General features: G+C 41.1%; 1 protein-coding gene across 2 annotated transcripts in view; it reads left to right on the top strand.

Annotated features, from left to right (window-relative positions):
• The window catches only part of GULP1 (GULP PTB domain containing engulfment adaptor 1), a 918,177-nt gene that overhangs the window by 393,885 nt on the left and 502,503 nt on the right, over positions 1-21,789 (top strand). For both annotated transcript variants that reach the window (XM_075180055.1, XM_075180054.1), the window contains exon 6: positions 14,897-14,958. In XM_075180055.1, the coding sequence (XP_075036156.1) occupies positions 14,897-14,958 (62 nt within the window). The remainder of the gene's footprint in view (positions 1-14,896; positions 14,959-21,789) is intronic.

Below are 21,789 nucleotides of genomic sequence, written 5' to 3'. Positions count from 1 at the left end.
CCGGTCCCATAGTGGGCAACCTTGGGCTTGGTCACCAGGCCATCTGCATTGTTTTCCCTTTAAAATAGACTGCCAGGATCGAGTGGGTGGGAGAGGAGGAAGATGACCCTCTATTTGCACCCACTCCCTCTGTAAAGTATACATGCCACTTGAACCACTTCATGATAGGGGCCGAAGCAGAAGTGGAGTATGGCATGTCTATCGTCTCCATTTCAAAGATGTACTGTATTTTAGAAATAATTCGAGCCAGCGTATGGGATTTATAAAGTGCTTTAACACAAACATGCAGGAAAAATGCACATTTTCAGGTTTTTAACATTGAACAAAGTAGAGGGTACTGTTAACTTAAGAAAATTAATAAAAAAATTACACTTGAATCTAAGTATAAATGTATATAAAAGTACTGTCTATTGTATGTATGTATATTGATCACATGCTTTCTTTCTGCAAAAAATCTTGCCTGACATTTCTATTTCTGTTTCTATTTCTGTTGATAACACAACCATAAATCCCACCCCACAAGCTCGCAACTATCCTTTCTTACCCACATCAACTCTATATTTACATAATGCAACATACATTTAAGAACATTTCAAAAAACGTACATATCTCACACAGGACACTGCAAAAACTTTAATTCATGCACTCATCATCTCCCACATCAACTATTGCAATTCCCTCCTTACTGGTCTTCCCAAAATGAGACTCAGTAATAAGTCCAGCCTCACTAGATTTGATGACCAGCCTGGAACTCCAGAGGTTGGAAATGAGCCTTCAGAACCGCAATTAGTGACCTTGGCATTACTGCTGCTGAAGAACTAGATCTGCTGATCACGTGGCTCGGCCCACAAAACTTCTACAAACTCAGATCTGTCCACATTGATAGTCCTACGGCAGGCCTCATTGCTGCTTGGGAAAGGTTAGAATGAAGCTTTGGAAGTCCTGAAGCCATAGAGAATGCTCTGTTCAAACGGCTGCAAGATTTTCCAAAAATATCTGGTAAGGACAATGAGAAATTCCAAGAGCTCAGTGACCTACTATTTGAGCTCCAGCTGGCCAAAACGGATACTCACTTACCTGGCCTCTGTTACATGGACACAGCTCATGGGGTAAACCCAATAGTTTTCAAGCTGCCATACGGTATTTAAGAAAAGTGGACTACACTTGGATCAAGATACAAAAGGGAAAATTGAGTCTCCTTTCTCCTTTTTTCTACTTCTATGAGTTTGTAAGGGACATCGCAGAATCCAAGAATGACCCAAGCTTCTCCTATAGTAAATCAAGTCAGCCTGGTTCACCTACTCGGAAGTATGACAGCCCACGCCCTAACTACAAGTAGCACAGAGGTCCAGTGTCAGTGAAAAAGACTGAAATCCTTCCCACACCAACATCAGCTCCTGACAAGAGCAACCGAGGTGAAAGAATTGAAAACCCCAATCACCTGTGTCCCATTCATAAAAATCCACATCCCCTCAAGAAATGCATTGGTTTAAGAAAGAAACCACTCCAAGAGCGCATGGAACTTCTAAAGAAATCTGTGGTTTGATTTAGATGTTTTGCATCTACTGATCATTTTGCTAAGGATTGTAAAACCACTTGACCCATCTTAACCCAATCCTACACCGCATGCACATTTCCCTTCTGTACCAAGGCATGGGGGGGGGGGGAATGCAGATCAAACAGCAACTTCTACTACTGTATTTTCTTCATGCACTAAGGTCTGTGGGGAGGATCTTTCCGACAAGTCTTGTGCAAGGATAAGTCTAATCAATGTATACCCCAAGGGACAGCCAGAAAGGACTTTAAAGGTGTATACCATCTTCGACGACCAAAGCAACTGTTCAGTCACAAGACCAGAACTCTTTGATCTGTTAAACTTAAAAGAACATGCTTACCCTTACACCTTGGGTACCTGTAGTGGAATTACAGAGGTCTCTGAAAGAAAAGCCAGTGGACTGGTTGTAGCTTCTCTCAAAGACAATATTGAGATACCCTTACCCACACTTGTTGAGTGCCAACAGATACCATCAAACAAAGAGGAGATTCCTACACAACCTAAGGCCTATATCCAATGAAATACCAACCCTTGACAAAAATGCAGAGATCTTACTTCTGTTTGGTAGAGACATCCTCAGGGTACATAAAGTACGTCAGCAGATGAATGGACCAAATGATGCTCTGTTTACCCAACGCCTTGACCTAGGCTGGGTTATCATAGGCGATGTCTGTATAGATTTCCTCATTTAAGACAAACATCTTGCCAAATGGTGGCAGCACCCATTTTCAGCTATGCCCACATCATTACTGGGTGACAAAGAAACTGGACAGTAGTAAATTGCAGCATGACCCTCAAGATAAAATGAAATTGGTCCTGTCTTGGGATGATAGTCTTGGGTCGACAGTATTCAATTCAAAAACTGAGGACAACGAGTTAGCATCTGCAAAAGAAGATAGAGAATTTCTCAAGGTAATGGACAAAGATTTCACTCAGAACGATTCCAACAGCTGGGTAGTACCTTTACGCTTCCGTTTTCCAAGAGTGAAACTACCAAACAACCTACAGAAAGCAGTTGCTAGATTTTCCTCTTTAAAATGAACCCTAAAAAGGAAACCAGAGATGGAAAAACATTTCATGGTTTTCATGCAAATCATATTTGACAGAGATCTCGCAGAACCTGCACCACCAGTAAAGGAAGGAGAAGAATGCTGGTACCTTCCATCTTTTGGTGTGTATCTCCCACGGAAACCCAACCAAATTAGAGTGGTTTTTGATGCCAGCGCTCAGTATGATGGTGTCTCCATCAACAACCTACTCCTTACTGGGCCAAACCTAAACAACAGCCTCATAGAAGTGCTAATTCGCTTTAGACAAGAACCTGTTACAGTAGTAGCTGACATCCAACAAATGTTCCATTGCTTCATAGTCAGGGAAGACAATCGGAGCTAACTGAGGATCCTGAGGCGCAAGGACAACAACGTCAACAATGAAATCATAGATTACCGGGTGAAGGTACATGTATTTTGCAACAGCCCTTCTCCTGCAGTAGCAATCTATGGACTCAGGAGAAAAGCCCCGGAAGGTGAGAAGGACTATGGATCTGGCGCTCGTCATTTTGTTGAATAGAATTTCTATGTTGATGACAGACTTAAATCGCCACCCACAAGTGAAAAGGCAATTGATCTTTTCACCAGAACACAAGAAATGCTTTCTGTAGCAAACCTCAGGCTCCACAAGATTATATCCAATAGCCAGAAGGAAATGGAAGCATTTCCCTCTGAGGATCATGCTACCAACTTGAAGGATCTTAATCTTGGTTCTGGTGTTCCTCTCATACAACGCAGCCTAGGCTTGCTCTGGGACATCAAACAACACATATTTGCATTCCAAGTATCTGCCATAATCAATGCAACACCACTTGTCCCAGTTTCCTCAGATCCTGATTCTCCAAATATTCTTACTCCAGCCACTCTTCTCACCCAGAAGATTGGAGATGCTTCAATTCCTCCTGTAATCTTAGACCACAGTGACATTTACAGACATCATTGTAAACAGGTTTAACACCTGTCCAATGTGTTCTGGCATTGCTGGAAGACAGAGTATTTACACATGCTTCAAAGTCATCACAAATGACAGATGTCAAAACCCAACCTTCAGATCGGTGACCTTGTTCTTTTGAAGGATAAGGAGGCGCATCGCAATGAATGGCCAATGGGACTTATCACCAAGACTGTTCCCAGTGATGATGGAAAGACTTGTAAGCTGGAAGTCAAAGTGACCAAAGAAGGTTCTGCCCGAATTTTCTTCCGTCCAATCACTGAACTAGTGCATCTTCTTCCAAAGGAAGATATCATGTAAAGAAGGACTTGGCTACCATATTCAGCTCATGATGGGAAGTATTCTGCCACAAACTTCCAGCTATGATATACCATCGACACTTGATTATTTGTATTATACTGTGGGTTGGTGGAAGTGTTTGTAAGTTGCGACTTCCCAAATCTGAAGATGGGTTTATTACTTATTGATCTAACATTTCTCTACTGTTATAGATTACAGGTCCCAATATCATTTCCGGACTTCATCTAAGGACATTATTATAATGTTGGATTTATTGTGAAATCTAAAGATTTCAGATGGGGAGTATCATGTCCCACAATATAGATGTGTTTTATATGCTGATAAGTTACTGTCATGTTAATATTGCAAAGCCTTGCATCTTGTTCAATTTGTCCCTCCGGATTCCCTGTAGCTAGGTTCTGATGTCATTAGCCCTTCCTTCTTTTTGTCTCTAGTTCATTGTGTGTCTGCCATTTTAGCCTTCAGTTGTTTTCTGTTGAGTTCTGGCAAATTATCATCTTTTCACCTACTATTTGTGCATAATTACAAGAATATCAGCAAGAAATAAACCTTTTTCTGTATTTTTCACACATGCCTCTTTAGTTGAGTTGACACTGTCTGAAAACATTTCTTGGTGTAAGTACTGGTTCAATACAGACATACACAGTGGAACTGTCTCCGGAGCCTTACACTTATAGCCTGTTTATTGAATACAGAAGTGGAAGCTGCTCAAATCAATTTATAGGCCATAACAGGTGCTTGAAAGGGTGGGGGTATCCTGCAAGGAACATACACACAACATTTTTTCCCCCAGCACACTGCTATAGCCAGCAACAGATCTGCCATTTCTACTGTAGATAAAAATGCAAAAGTCTTTGTTGCACACATTTGCAAATGTATGTTTAAGCCATCCGCCACGCCAAGGCGCTTTTGCTAATAGGATGGTCCTACTCTAAACAATGAGAGTCCCATATATTTGGGCCATACATATGTGTTTTTAAATTGAGAGCCAACTTACCAAAGAGGTACCCCAGAAGCCTCCAAACAGCAATTCAGTGCCAGTACCCCCTCTCAGCTACTGACACCAACATGCCTGTTTATTGAGTCAGAATAGCTTAATAGTCAGCAAGTTCAAATCGAGGTATATATATCGTATGTTTTCGTTTCTGTATATGTTATATATGTTTTTAATGTTTAGTAAAATGTTTTAATTTAAATAATTGATGTGTATTATTATATGGTGGCACCCTAGAGTCTAAAAGGATTGGATGCACTTCTTATTCTTTATGTATTTTGTTTTATTAGAGTATTTTTGGTTGTTACACAACAACCTTTTAAGGAGCACCAATCAGTTTGTATTACTGAGTGCTGATTTGTATGTTAACAATTTTTATACTTTTTAATTACTAAACCAGTTGAGATATTAATTATTTGGCCAGTGCAGTATTAATTCCCTCCTTTGGGGAGTTTTGATTTGTTTATTTAATAGTTACCACCAAATGCTAACTTGAAATATCTAACTTAGCAGTAATACCTTTTTCCTATAATGTTACCTTGAGTCACTTACTTAGCAACAATGCATTTTGTATAGCTACACCACACAAACTCTAGGCTTATTAACACATTGACTTTTATAAACATGAAAATACAGCTCTATTGGACCCACCCCGTTGCATAACGGGGTGCTGAAATATATGAAGGTTCATATAAAGTTGTCTTGAGTTTTACAGAATGATGAGTACACTGTTTAATGTGAATGAAACCACATAATTTGAAGTTGTCCTTCTCTAATTCAAGTAACTAGCTATAGATTAACAATTTAGATATCCTTGGATGATTCCCATGTAAACCTGAGTTACATTTAGCTAGAGTATTTTAGACTAATAAGAAGGCTTTACTTTTCATCTTTTTAGGTTATCACTTGAGGAGTTATTTATTTATTATTTTCTCTCTCTCATACAGTTACTTAAAACTGAAAGGATAACATTTGTTTTTATCTGTTTTAGGCTGTCACTGGATAAGTTATTTATCCAATACTTTTTCTCCATACACACAGTTGCTTAAAAATTACAGTATAGCGTTTATTTTACTTTTTTTAGTCTGTCACTTGAGGAGTTATTTATGCAATAATCAAATGCTCCAATCACAGCCAAAAGTGTCTCCTGTCAGATCAGTGGTGGATCTAGCGAGCAGGGAACGGGGCCCTGATCTTCTGCATCTGCCATGCAGCAGGCTCCATTATCTCCATGGGCACCTGCTGCACCAATGATAGTTCCGACAATGTGTCAGATCCTTTTTCTAATCCTCCTGTCACACCTCTTCCTCACACTCCTGTTCTACAGCTTTCCTCAGTAATCTTGTACTGCTCCTCCTCTCTCCTGATATTACCATAGCAACCCATGTACAAGCTTCAATTCACATATTTTATCAATAATGCATTTTCTATACCTATCACAACTGCAGTAGCGTATTGTCATGTCTTTATATTTTTAGTATATTACAATTGTTAGAGGCCTTATTTTGACTCATTACATATATATGTATAAATCTCTTCCTCTTGCCTCTGCTCCTCGCATGGACCTAAATATTGCCACAAGATCAGAGCTCCCAAGCCCTAGATAATAGCAGATGGTCTATTTTCCCCATTAAAAAGTCTCCCGCTGATATGGTGTTATGGTGTCCAGTGTTACATTTTATTAAAATGTAAGAATGTACATTAAAATAGAAAAGTTATCTGGTAAAACTTGTGGCACTTAACGAACAAAGTTTCACACTTGAGCTGGCATGCGGAGTACTTCGGTCTACTTCTGTTCACTGTAAGAACCCAAAAAGCAAATACATTTATTTCTTTTAAAATGTAAAGTTTTTCTAGTGAAAGTAATTTTGTGTGGGGGAGTGACATCTGTATTAAGTGGGGAAAAAAACGGTGTTTGTGTGTGACTGCAGCAGAACCCATCTAATTTTTTTTTCTATTTTTCAATACTTGTGAAGTTGTTAAAGGTCATTCAGTGACATCTATAATAACTGGAGAAAAAGGGTGTTTGCATATGGGCGTCACTGCCACTGCAGACTCCACAAAACTATATATAATTCCATTTTTTCTATTTTTCAATACTTGTGAAGTTGTTAAGGGTCATTCAGTGACATTTCTATTAATATAGGGTGTTGCATGTGAGCGTCACTGTAGCTGCACACCCCAACAAAACTCTATTTTCTAAATTTTAGTATTTTTCAATACTTGAGAAATTGTTAAAGGTCATTCAGTGACATCTATATTAAGTGGGGAAAAACAGGGTGTTTGCATGTGAGGGTCAGCAGCAGAGTCCCTCAAAAAGCCTCTATTTTCTATTTTTTTTCTAATTTTAATACTTGGGAAGTTATTAAGGGTCATTCAGTGACATCTGTATCAAGTGGGAAAAACAGGGTGTTTGCAGGTGAGCGTCGGTGCAGCCGCACAGCCCAAGAAAGTAAAAAGAGTGTTCTTGTCTTTTACTGACCCCCCTAAAAAATATAAAAACTGTTTGTTAATAAATAAGAATGCATTTTCTAAATTAGAAGTATATTGTGAAGAAGTGACATAAGAAATGTAGGATATCATTCCTTTCACTATCTCATTGAATATTCCCCTTGTGTAGTGGCAGTCAGCTACAAGTAACTTGTTCAAGTAACATTACTCCTCTTGGCAACCATGGATCATTGTACAGACAAGGAGCATCTCCTTACCAGTACTGGCAGTAGTAGTGTTTTTACTGTTACGACCTCTACTAGTAAAAATGGTAATTCGGGAAGAAAGTTAACGTAAGCATAATCAAAACCCACCATTTGTCAAATTCGATCTCAAAGAAAACAAAAGCTCTTTATTTAAGGAGGTTTAAGAGCGAATTTTTTGATGCACGTAATGATTTGGCCAAAAAAAGAAAAACAGTAAACATTCCATACACTACCCGTAGTGGTAAGACAATGCTCAGAATATGTCAACTTTTTGCTAGTAGGGATTCTGCTACTGCTGGTACTGGTAGACATACTAGAATGGCCAATGCAAAACAGAGTGCCCTACATGATCATGTATCTACCTTAACTTCCAATGAACCACTTTGCCGCTCAGAGTGAAGGTCTGGCACTGTCACCTACAAAACAACCAAATCAATGCCTGAAAATAACACTGAGGCTGGGCACTCACAGTATCCTGAGGAGAGTCTAAGGGTATCCATGATTGCTATATGTGAGTTTGAGATTTCAGATTCTGACACTGTCAGAATCTGTCAGAATTACATAGCAGCCTCCTTCCTAAATCCCTCAACCATTTGGAAATGTGAGGATGAGTAGTAGTACTAGTATTGTTGATGATTTACACCTAGAAATTGAGGAGACTACTTTGGAAATTGCCAATGTGGAAGAGGATGATGGGGATAATTGTGGATCTGAAAATGAACGTGTTGTACTTGAAGGAGAAAATGAAGAGGAGGATGATGATTGTATTGAAGTGGTACCACCTCATGCCCATGATAAGCGCATTATCATGATAGTGCAGAAGACAAACAAAAGCACCTTTTCTGGTTGGAAATATTTTTATCCAAACCCAGACAACATTTGTCAAGGCATCTGAGGCCTTTGTCAGGTCAAAATAAGTAGAGGTAGGCCCATTGATCATCTAGGCGCCTCCTCCCTGTTACATCATTTGCAGCGAGTCCATTCAAGGCATGTTGCAAACATGGTAAATTGTGTATAGTAGCAAGCAGTCCAGCATCAGATATCAGCTGAAAGGATAGACAGTTGCAATCCTCATCAGCATCAACTCCTTCATCATCACCTCCTTGTTATTAGTCCAGCATCCATCTTTCATATTTTAAATGACTCCCCTAATGCCATCCATGATTCCCAATAGACAGCCTTGAATGCTACAGCTGCTGCTGCTGCTGCTGAGGTTGATACCGCTATACAGAATGGAAGCAAGAAGACTAAGCATATTTTGACACAATTGTCTGTTAAGCAAACTTTTGAAAGAGAAAGCAATTATGACAATCAGCATCCTATTGCACAGCAGATCACTAAAGCCTTGAAAGCTGTGTTAACATTTGATGTATGTTAAATCTCCACCATCAATGCATCACGTTTTAGCTGATTTGTTGAGGTCATGTGCACATGCTAAATTCCATCTCGATTCCATTTGTCCCAAACACAATTTTCTCAGATGTACCTTGAGGTTAAGCAAAAAGTAATACAGTCCCTAGAAAATGCTATTGTATCGACTGTTCACTTAACTACGGATATGTGGACAAGCAGTACTGGTCAAAAAAAAGACTATATGACCATTACATCCCACTGGGCAGGTGTGTCACCATCAGCAACTACAGCGCCGGTAGCTTCACCATAATCCTCCTCATAATTTCAGCATAGTAAAACTAGCGCTCAATGTCAGGTCATTCACAGACAAGCTACTCATTCTATCGCTGGTTTCACAAAGAAACATACTGGTGTCAATCTGTTGGAAAACCTCTGGAATGCTATAGCAATATGGCTCACCCCGCTAAGACTCTCCTCAGGATTCTTCATTGTCGATAACGGGATGAACATTGGCTATTTATATAGTGCCACTAATTCTGCAATGCTGTACAGAGAACTCACTAACATCAGTCTCTGCCCCATTGGAGCTTACAGTCTAAATTTCCTAACATACTGTACACACACACACACACACACTAACAGAGAGACTAGGGTTAATTTGATAGCAGCCACTTAACCTATTAGGTAACCTACTGTGGGAGGAAGCTGGAGCACCAGGAGGAAACCCACACAAGCACAGGGAGAACATACAAACTCCATACAAACACCATATCAGTGGAGGGGGGCAAAGGTGCTAACCACTAAGCCACCGTGCTTCCCCAACATTGTGCATTACGACTGGGTGAATTTTACCACATACCATACTTTGCACACACAATAACTTGGTGGTCCAGAATTTCTTAAAAAATTAGAGGACAGTGCAGGAGATGCTGGTCGAAGCCCGAAAAATTTCTGGGCATTTTCGACATTGTAGAACACTGCAGCTGCTGCAAAAAACTGAAACAAGCCCACTAGATAAATTAAACAAAAAATACTGTAGTGTGGTCAGTGTAATGTGCAGGAGATAAAAATTTTGAAACACAACACTTACACTAAATTTGGAATGTTAGACAACATGTATCATGGAGAGTGAAGAGGCAATATCAATCAGTTGTCATTAGATGGGCAGCAGCATCAGTAGATATGTAAAAGTATTTACATACCCAATTGTAAAGTATTACTTAATTTGCTGGTGCTATATAATTAAATGTTAATGATGATGGATGAAGGTGGCCTGCACTTATACTTAAAAACATTTAAAGACCACACTCTTGAGGAGGGATTGTGTTTTAAATGGGATTTGTGCTTCAGAGTGAATGTCTACTGATTTAACCACACACTTGGAAAACAAAACTTGAAAAAGAAGCTAAGCTTCGTTCTGCATGGGCATATTAATTATTTAACAATTTTCGTGCTGATTTTATCCTGAATAATTGACAACCAAAAGATAGAGCTGCAGCCTTTTTAGCACACTACTGTTGTACCTATACCTTATGCCAGGACATCTCTGTTATAAGCAACTCTCTGAATTTCTGGAAAATATCATCTCGCAACACCAGGTTGAGAAAATAAACTGGACCTCTTTGCCTAAAGAGAATGTGACCTGATCGTGCTGTCTATGGAACATCATTCCAGATAAGCGGAAAAGTTTTTATTTCTGGTACGCATACATCTATATATATGTGGATTTGGTGATCCCTAATTCAGGCTAAGGGATTTGTTATTGACAATACACTGGTCGTATGTCGTGGAATTTCCATGTTTGATACGTATACACCCCTATCACTTACACCTGGGTGATATATACATATTTTTTGGTCTCTGGTTTCCTCATCATTGGTGCTCAAGTCCCACTGTGGATTCGTGTATGACTCCATTTGCATTATTGTACTACACTATTGTGCGCCTCCTCCTCCATCTCTTTTTTCTACATATATATATATATATATATATATATATGTGTGTGTGTGTGTGTGTTATATTAGTTAAATGTCAGTTGGCCTTTCTACACAAGTAAGTATGTATAACTGACAAGACAATGCAATTGATATATTGCTGACAATTTATGCTATGTGATGGAGCTAGAGTACTGTATAGACTGTTTAATTATTTTTTAAATTGAATCTGAGAAAGCAAATGCAACGATGACAAAGGTACAAAATCCTTCATTAAAACAGGTTGCTCCAGACATTGGCTAAAATTTGGGAAAATTTGGACAGTTTTGAAGGGATCATTAAAGAAATAGACTGGAAATGACTGGAAATGAATGTTAATGCTATTAATAGAAATATAGGGGAAAAACAGCTCAAAATCACACCATTTTACCTGTTTTTCACAACTTTTAATTAAATTCAGATCCAAAACCATAACCTTTCATGATTGTTGGGCAAAACCAGTAACAAAATCAAAACAAGAAAACGTTTTAGAACCAGAACCACATCCAAAACCAAAACACAAGGGTCAGCGCATATCCCAAGAATATACCCAAAACCTGTTCAAGTAAACAAAATATAAAACAAACTAAAATTTGTGTACAGGTATTTCAGCCTCCAAACATCACCGGCCTTCCGCAAAAGACAAATAAGCCCCGCCCTTTCGGGGCTCTCAAACCAACTGCACTTGGTCTGATACTACACTTGAGCTTATCCAAAAGGATGTATTGATATTGACATTTTAATTTCAAACTGCAAATTAGTTACTTACAATATTATGAACAACTTTCTCAAAAAACTATGCAAAAACTTTAACACGAACAAATAACAAACCTTCAGTAGAAATCTAGGATGCAGATTATTATACAAGGTAACTGGCAAAAATATACGAGTGATGAGTCCCTTTGTTTGCTTCACAAGGGCAGCATTAATATGTATTTGTTTAAATAAATATCTACTTATGGCACTGTCTAACTAATGAACTTTGCTTCTTACTTCTTACAAAACCATCATAAACGCACTCATCATCTCCCGCCTGGATTACTGCAACCTCCTCCTCACCGGCCTCCCCCACTCTCGTCTCTCCCCCCTCCGCTCTATTCTCAACGCGGCCGCAAGACTCATCTACCTCTCACGCCGCTCCTCCTCTGCCTCCCCTCTCTGCCTTGCCCTTCACTGACTCCCCTTTCCCTACAGAATTCTTTTCAAACTCCTCACCACCACTTACAAGGCTCTCTCCCACTCTACTGCCCCTTATATCTCCAACCTCCTCTCCATTCACACTCCCGCCCGCTCCCTGCACTCGGCCAATGACTGTCGCCTCTCCTCCACTCTGATCACCTCTTCCCACTCCAGAATCCAGGACTTTTCCCGGGCAGCCCCCCTTCACTGGAATGACCTCCCTCGTTCCATCCGTCTCTCTCCTACTCTGTGCTCCTTCAAACGTGCACTGAAAACTCACCTCTTCCGTAAAGCCTACCAACCATCCACTTAACCACCTCTCCTCCTCCACTCGCTCTCCCATCTCTCTTTTGGCTCCCCTTGTGCCTGTTCTGACCAACCTCCCTTAGGATGTAAGCTCACATGAGCAGGGCCGTCTTCCCTCCTGTCTCCTCACCTGTTCTTCTACTCCGTGCTTATTGTATTACCCTGTGTGGAGCTTTTGAAGTATTGGTATTTTTGTTTCTTGTTCTGTACTGTTTCACTCTGTATAGTCTACTGTTTGTACTGTGTACGGCGCTGCGGAAATCTTGTGGCACCTAACAAATAAATGATAATAATAATAATAATAATAATACTGCCTCTTCACTCTCCATGATACTTGGGGGCATATTCAATTGTTGGCAGAAACGCTGAAAATCTTGCGCTTCAGTTATTACGGTAATAGTGCGCGGAAAAACCATTATTACGGAAGTTTTCTCGCTGGATTTCAGCTCGCAGCTGCCTGAGCCGCGAGCTGAAATCCAGCTAACTACTACCGTAATAACGGTAGTAGTTTTAACGCAGCGGAAACCCGCGAGAATTGAATATGCCCCTTGATGTCTAACATTCAATTATTGTGCGTAGTCTTAGGGGCATATTCAATTGTTCCAAAGTTCCGCGGCGTTAAAAGTATTATAGTTAATACGGTAAAATCTAGCTGGATTTCAGCTCGCAGCTCAGTGTATCCTATCAAGCAACCAGCGTGTGCAATACAGACGGGGCTGTGGATCTGACTCCTGGAGGTATATTTACTAAACTGTGGATTTGAAAAAGGGGAGATGTTGACTTTAGCAACCAATCAGGTTCTAGCTGTCATTTTGTAGAATGCACTATACAAATGATAACTAGAATCTGATTGGTTGCTATAGGCAACATCTCCACTATATTAAACACGCAGTTTAGTAAATACACCCCCTGTGCTCTTTCATTAATGCAGCCGTTGCAGGTCCAGCAGAATTTTTTTCCCTCACTCTGTTCTTCATGCCCCGCCACAATCTCCTCACTTCTTAGCACATTCTCTCCTTCTACTGCCTCACCTAGCAAATCATCATTCACACACTCTTCCATACACACTGCATACATTAAATATAGAGCCAAACTGCATTCCTTAATGACTCCATTAAACAACCACTTATTTATAAGTAAATCAAAGTATTTTACAGCTCCTCTCTTGTCATGCAATGTTGTAATGTTATGCGCCTACTGTTGTGCATGTGCATTTGGATTTATGGGAAAATGCATGGATTTGCTGGGCAAAATGACAGAGCCTACAAGGTTACCAAATGTTTGTACTAGCCAATGGGAGAAATGGGGCAGATTAAGGGTTTTCCTTGCTGAGTGAGGATTAAGAGCATGAGTTTGGCTACATTTGCATCAACATATAAAAATGAGCGTTCATCTAGAGGGACAAGATTATTTAAATGAGATAGAGCTATGGAGATGATGCAATTACGGGGCACACCACCTTTTTCATCCTGTCCCACCAGTCCCAGCTCCAGTCTCACCACCAGTGAATTTTCAGGTCATGTCCAGGGCCTGTCCCCTTGAGGCATAGGCACCTTGGGCTCCAAACACCCCCGGCCTTCAGGCATCAGATCAAGGAGACCCACCCTTTCAGGGCATACAGATCCAACCTTGCTGGGTCAGATATACACTTGAGCTTAGCCAAAAGAACAAAATCAAGATTGTCATTTTAACCTCAAACTGCATGTAGATACTAAATGTTCACTGATGTACCAGTAGGGATGATATCATTTATTAAACTGCCATGTATTGTTGCTGCTACTGTGTCACTAAATTTAGCCAACCATCTTGCTGCCGCCTTTGGCCAAAATTGGTGAAAATGTTGACAGTTTTGAAGAGATCATTATAAAATAGACTGTAAATGACTGTTAATGCTATACATAATAATATAGGATCAAAAACAGCTCAAAATCACATAATTTTACCTATTTTTCAATTATTTTTAGTAAATCCAGATCCAAAACCAAATCCAAAACCTTTCAGGATTTTAGTGCAAACCAGTACCAAAATCAAAACACAAAGACAGTTTAGAGCCAAATCCACATCCAAAAACAAAACACAGGGGTCAACACACATCTCTACTTAATACAATTAACCAGCTCCAATACAGTTTTAATTTTATCTAGCGACCTGGCAACACAAAGAGACCCAACTATGTTCATACTTAGCAGTCACTTTGGTGCAGGCAGTCGTAGTCATTATTCCCTCTGCAATAAAGACGACAAAACTTACCCCATCCGGTGCAGGAGCCTCTTCCACTAAAACATTAAGGGAGCAAAGAAAGAATAAAATATTCCTGCCTAAATGTACTTTCTGGTGGTGGGGGGCTGGTCAAATTAATAGCCAACAGCTTGGTTTGAGATGGAACTGTAAACTCCAGAGGTGGCATTGAATGCCATCTCTATGGTTTTCTCTATCACCCATGTGATCACTCCTTATCACTGACACCTTTGAAACTGGTTAATGTTAAAAAAGTAATTTGCTGAATTATATCATCTGAACAGTGTTGTTTTAATTGCAGATAAATCGTGGATGCACACCCCTGAAGCTTTATCAAAACAGCTCATTGCTTACAATGCTAAGGTAAGTACTATTTAATTTTCCAAAATTATTCAGAAATGTGTTATATCTTATTCCAGATTGGGAATTGATTATGGTATTTATTGTTATTATGTTGAAGATAATAGATGTATAATAATAGATCTCGAGGATTAAGTGATGGTGTGTCACTATAATTGATATGTAGAAAGGTTAATGCCATGTAATTCTTTACATACTAAATAAAAGCAATAGCAGAAGAAAGAGGTTTTAATTTACACATTACATTATAATAAATGAATAACAAACTGTCACGAACATGCTCCCAGCTGCCGTGACTTTGGGGTGTTTGCTGTATGAGGTTACACACGATTCAAGCCTCTCTCTACCTATCACACAGATTATAGACCTACTGAATCGCCCCACACAGCGTTTTTACACCCCCACACACTTCAGGTTTGCCACCACCTATTGAAAACGAGCAATAGGACCCCAATTTACTGTCCCACACTGGCACACAAGGCTTCTGGCTACTCACAGGCTAGCAAGGCCCACATCAGCAAGCAAAGGGTTAACTTTTCATACCTCCAGACTGTTACACAAATGTAAATGCAAGCACACACTAGGCTTGTTAGTCAAATGTATTAACAAATCTCAGACCGACATTCAAAGGGTTAACTCGTTTGAGCTATATTCATTTTAACAGGCTAATGGATTTGTTAGGGGTATCAAGGACGTCAGTTATTAAGTTTATAGACTTCATATACAAAGGTACAGGGCATTAAGATGTAAAAAAAAATTAATATACAATTGACATAACATACACAAGCAAAGCAGTTTAAAATAAAAGGGGTTATATTCAGAGTATAACCTACATGAGTTGTATAATCTGTGCCATGGGAAATTGGTTAGGAAGATTGACAGCTTATCAATGTGGTTTGATTTTCCCAAAAGACTGACAATTTGCCCCTTCCCAACACAGGTTGTTTAAGCATAATGAAATGGGACGGTCTTCACAGGGGCAATGTTAATGCTAATAGGGGGACAGGGATGTCCCTTGGGTGTCACTATAGTTTGCTCACAAATATTCCCAAAGCTTTGACCGTTGGGTAATTCTTCACAGATATATCCCAGAGACATAACTCCCCCTTCGATAAACCGGTCATAATCTCCCGCACATTTAACATTTGACAACAAGCATGTCCAGCTGTGACGGCCCCACAAAGTCCAAAAACTAACTTGTGTCAGGACTAGAGATGAGCGGGCTCGGATTTCGGTAATCCGAGCCCACCCGAACAGTGCAGATCCGACGGGATCCGAACACTGTTCGGGAATTTCCGGGCGGCAAGTGAAGCCAAACCGAGGCTATGACATCCAAGTCTCGCATCGGATCTCGAGAGACTCGGATGTCATAAATTCACCGCTCGCGGCCGCCATTTTCATTCTGGCTGAGATCACTCGTGAGGGAGGTTGTAGTTAGGGAGCTCCTGTCCTGCTTTTCAGTTTAGTGTTGCTTTGTGCTTTGTCCAGTGCTCTGTTCTGTTGAGTACAGTGGTGCTTTGTCCAGTGCTCTGTCCTGCTGAGTCCAGTGGTGCTGTGTCCTGTGCTCTGTCCGGCTGAGTCCAGTGGTGTTGCCTGTGTCCTCTGCTCTGTTCTGCTAAGGGCATTGTTATTTCCAAATTATCCAAAAGTTCTAAAAAAAGTTATAAAAAATTATAAAAAACTTATAAAAAAATAATAAAGAAAGAATATAAAAAAAGTTATAAAAAAATTATCCAAAAATAATATAAAAAAAATATAAAAAAATTAGTTAAAAAATACTAGGTACTGCTATTTAAAAGTCAAACTACGTTCACTGTTGCTGCTGTACCAAAAAATATTAGGTACTGCTATTTAAAAGTCAAACTACGTTCACTGTTGCTGCTGTACCAAAAAAATACTAGGTACTGCTATTTAAAAGTCAAACTACGTTCACTGTTGCTGCTGTACCAAAAAATACTAGGTACTGCTATTTAAAAGTCAAACTACGTTCACTGTTGCTGCTGTACCAAAAAATACTAGGTACTGCTATTTAAAAATCAAACTACGTTCACTGTTGCTGCTCTACCAAAAAATACTAGGTACTGCTATTTAAAAGTCAAACTACGTTCACTGTTGCTGCTGTACCAAAAAATACTAGGTACTGCTATTTAAAAGTCAAACTACGTTCATTGTTGCTGCTGTACCAAAAAATACTAGGTACTGCTATTTAAAAGTCAAACTACGTTCACTGTTGCTGCTGTACCAAAAAATATTAGGTACTGCTATTTAAAAGTCAAACTACGTTCACTGTTGCTGCTGTACCAAAAAATACTAGGTACTGCTATTTAAAAGTCAAACTATGTTCACTGTTGCTGCTCTACCAAAAAATACTAGGTACTGCTATTTAAAAGTCAAACTACGTTCACTGTTGCTGCTCTACCAAAAAATAGGTACTGCTGTATAACTCCAGTACAGTGGTACTCTCCTGTGCCGCAGATAATTTGTAAAGGCTTTGCCGAGTGTGTGTGGTTTAGGGGTACGCTCTCTTGTGCTGCATATAATGGAGTAGAAAAATTTGGAGGATAAAGTAGGGAAAGATCAAGACCCACTTTCTCCTAATGCTGAAGCTGCTGCCACTAGTCATGACATAGATGATGAAATGCCATCAACGTCGTCTGCCAAGGGCGATGCCCAATCTCCTAGTAGAGGGCATGTAAAATCCAAAAAGCCAAAGTTCCCTACAATTAGTAAAAAAAGAAAATTCAAATCATCAGAGGAGAAACGTAAACTTGCCAATATGCCATTTACGACACGGAGTGGCAAAGAACCACTTAGGCCCTGGCCCGTGTTCATGACTAGTGGTTCAGCTTCACCCAAGGATCTAAGCCCTCCTCCTCCCCACCCCTCTAAAAAATTTAAGAGACTTAAGCTGTCTTCAACAACACAGCAAACAACTCTGCCTTCTAAAGAGATAGCATCACAAATCCCCAAGGCGAGACCAAGGGTGTTGGGGGTTGCGAAGCCTGACCTTCCCATCACTGTACGGGAAGAGGTGGCTCCTTCCACCATTTGCAGCACGCCCTCTGCATATGCTGGAAGGATCACCCACAATCCAGTTACAGATTGGCTAATGAAGGTGTGAATGTTGTACACCGGGAGGAGGATATTGATGTAGCTGGCGCTGAGGAGGAACTTGACGAGGAGGATGCTGATGTGATTATCATAAATGAGCCACTAGGGGGGGAACAGTTGTCGTCCATGGGATGAAAAAGCCCATCGTCATGCCTGGTCAGAAGACCCAAAAATCCACCTCTTCTGTCTGGAGTTATTTTTATCCCAATCCGGACAACAAATGTATGGCCATATGTAGCTTATGTAATGCTCAAATAAGCAGGGGTAAGGATCTTGGGCACCTAGGGACATCCTCCCTTATACGTCACCTGAAGAACCTTCATAATTCAGTGTTTAGTTCAGGACCTGTGGCTAGGACCGTCAGCAGTCCAGGGACACCTAAATCCCTTGGTCCTGTTGGATACACACCACCAACACCCTCCTCGTCAACTTCCGCCACAATCTCTATCCGATATAGTCCTGCAGGCCATGTCACCAGCCAGACTGAGTCCTCTTCAATACGGCATTCATCTGAGGAATCCTTCAGCGGTACGCCTACTACTGCCGCTGCTGCTGTTGCTGCTGGTAGTCGGTCATCTTCCCAGAGGGGAAGTCGCAAGAACGCTACGTCGTTCGCCAAGCAGTTGACCGTCTAACAGTCGTTTGCCATGACCACAAAGTACGACAGTAGTCACCATATTGCAAAGGGGATAACTGCGGCTGTAACAGCTTTGTTGGTGTTAGACGTGCGTCCGGTGTCCGCCATCAGTGGAGTGGGATTTAGACGGTTGATGGAGGTATTGTGTCCCCGATAAAAAATCCCGTAGAGATTCCACTTCACTAGGCAGGAGATACCCGGGATGTACAGAGAAGCACGAAAAAGTGTCCTCAGTGCTCTGAAAAATGCGGTTGTACCCACTGTCCACCTAACCACCGAAATGTGGACAAGTGGTTCAGGGCAAACGAAGGACTACATGACTGTGACAGCCCAATGGGTAGATGCAACACCTTCCACAGCAACAGCAGCACCTGCATCAGTAGCAGCATCTCCACAACGGCTGCTCGTTCCAAGGCAGGCAACGTTGTGTATCATCGGTTTTAATAAGAGGCACAACCAGGGCCGGATTAACCCTAGGGCTAACTGGGCTACAGCCCAGGGGCCCCGGGCATCCAGGGGGCCATTGAAAGTGCTCAGCATCAGTATTGGTCGGTCGGGGGCGCCCGCGCCGCGATCAATGCTGCTGAGCACTTTAAATGCGGTCCTTCCCCGGCACGCTGTAGACTCCTTACTGAGGAGATCTCGTGAGTCTCAGTCTCATGAGATCTTCTCAGTAAAGAGCGTACAGGTCATCGGGGAAGGACTGCAATGCCAGGAGAAGGAGGTAAGTGCCTTGGGGGCGGCTCAGCTCACTGGGGGGATGGCTCAGATAACGGGGAGGGGGGCCCTCACGGGGGAATAGAGGTCCCCTTAGCCCAGGGGCCTCCATTCCTTTAATCCGGCCTTGGGCACAACGCTGACAAATTCTTAGAGAAACTGAGCGAAATAATCTCTCAGTGGCTTACCCCACTTAGACTCTCCTGGGGATTTGTGGTGTCAGACAACGCCAGTAACATTGTGCGGGCATTACATATGGACAATTTCCAGCACGTCCCATGTTTTGCACACACCGTTAATTTGGTGGTGCAGCATTACCTGAAGAGTGACAGGGGTGTGCAGGAGATGCTTGTGGTGGCCCGCAAAATTGCTGGACACTTTCGGCATTCTGCCAGTGCCTACCGCATACTCGAGCAACATCAAAAAAGGCTGATCCTGCCCTGCCATCACCTCAAACAAGAGGTTGTGACGCGCTGGAACTCCACCCTCTATATGCTGCAGAGGATGGAGGAGCAGCAAAAGGCCATTCAGGCCTACACAGCCACCTACGACATAGGAAAATGAGTGGAGATGCGCCATAGTCAAGCGCATTGGAGACTGATTTCCGTGTTGTGCAAGGTTCTCCAGCCGTTTGAACTTGCCACATGAGAAGTCAGTTTCGACACTGCCAGCTTGAGTCAGGTCATTCCCCTGATCAGGCTGTTGCAGAAGCAGCTGGAGAAAGTGAGGGAGGAGCTGTTAAAGCATTGCAATTCCACCAAGCATGTAGCTCTTGTGGATGAAGCCCTTCGTACGTTTTGCCAGCATCCGAGGGTGGTCACTCTTTTAAAGTCAGAGGAATACATTCTGGCCACCGTGCTGGATCCTCGGTTTAAAGCGTATGTTGTGTCTCTGTTACCGGCTGACACATGTCTACAGAGGTGCAAAGACCTGCTGGTCAGGAGATTGTCCTCTGAAGAGGACCGTGACATGCCAACAGCTCCTCCATTTACTTCAACACTTGTGGCTGCGAGGAAAAAGCTCAGTTTTCCTATAAGACCCGCTGGCGAGGATGCTGAGAACATCTGGTCCGGACTGAAGGACCTGCCAACCATTGCAGACATGTCTACTGTCGCTGCATTGGATGCTGTCACAATTGAAAAAAATGGTGGAGGATTACTTTGCTGACACCATCAAAGTAGACATGTCAGACAGTCCATATTCTTACTGGCAGGAAAAAAATAGTTGCACAAAAAAAGGAGATAGGACAGAGGTTATGTACCGGGGCACTCAAGGATAGTTGGTTAGAATAAATCTAAATATAAAATATAAATTTTTTATTGGTATACATTAAAACAAACTCAACCTAGCAAGGTAAAGTTACGCGAAATATTAAAAAAGAACAAAGACAGTGATTTAAAAGTTGCAAATCAACTGCAACAATCACTCTGTGATCAATATTAAGGACTGATAGATCATATAATAGAAAATGTATGAATCAGAGGGCAAATATTTGGGCAGAACTAATAATGCTAGTAGTGACTGAAATGTCCCCTATAGGTTATAATATAATCAATAACATGAACGGGAAAATCTCCTTTATAACACCTATAGGAACATAATGCACTTGTTCAAGTATAGTAAGATGGAAATCTCATATGTTAAAATAGAAATATATGTGAGATTAGTAGGTGAGTGCTGCAGTAAATCACACTCACTGGCTAGATAACAGAATGGTAACGCTGTAAACCAAATTACTGTACTCTGCCTCTAAAGATAGACCCTATTAACAGTGTGATATAATGGTCTTGACTGTTAACAGACTGAGTCTGATAGAACAAGGGAATCACCCATAGACACTGTAATTAGTGAAACAGATACTGGTAGTCTATCAGATTGCTAATATATCTTGTAAGCCCTCTGATCCTAAATAAGTAGAAGCGCTAATCGCTATTATATCTCAGGAACCCCACACATGATTAGTCTCAATTGTATTGTGATAAGTCTGTGAGGATCAAACAATAAAGAGCGCTATCTACATAATAAGATCACACAGAGCGAACGCCAACGCGCGTTTCACTTAATTAGCTTTCTCAAGGCAAACCCGAGTGATAATTAGATCAGCCTTAAATAGTCTATAAGACCAACCCCTGTGGTCACATGATAAGGTAAGCCAATCCCGTCATAACTAAGGTGACAGTGATTGGCATCACAGTGCTGCAATGGTAAGGGGGAGAGAATGTTGGTCCCGCCCTCCTGATGGCGTGATTGGCTAGAAATGTATGAATGGGAAAGATACAGATTGCATATGTCTCTACATGCTGATTCTGATTACAGCATTAGAGAAAGGAAAATAAGATACTAGTATAATCGATCTATTAGTAGAAACA

The sequence above is a fragment of the Mixophyes fleayi genome, chromosome 7 (assembly GCF_038048845.1).
Source record: "Mixophyes fleayi isolate aMixFle1 chromosome 7, aMixFle1.hap1, whole genome shotgun sequence".
In the NCBI taxonomy this organism is placed as follows: Eukaryota; Metazoa; Chordata; class Amphibia; order Anura; family Limnodynastidae; genus Mixophyes; species Mixophyes fleayi.
Note: the sequence above shows the minus strand (reverse complement) of the source record. Positions and strands in the feature narration are given on the sequence as shown.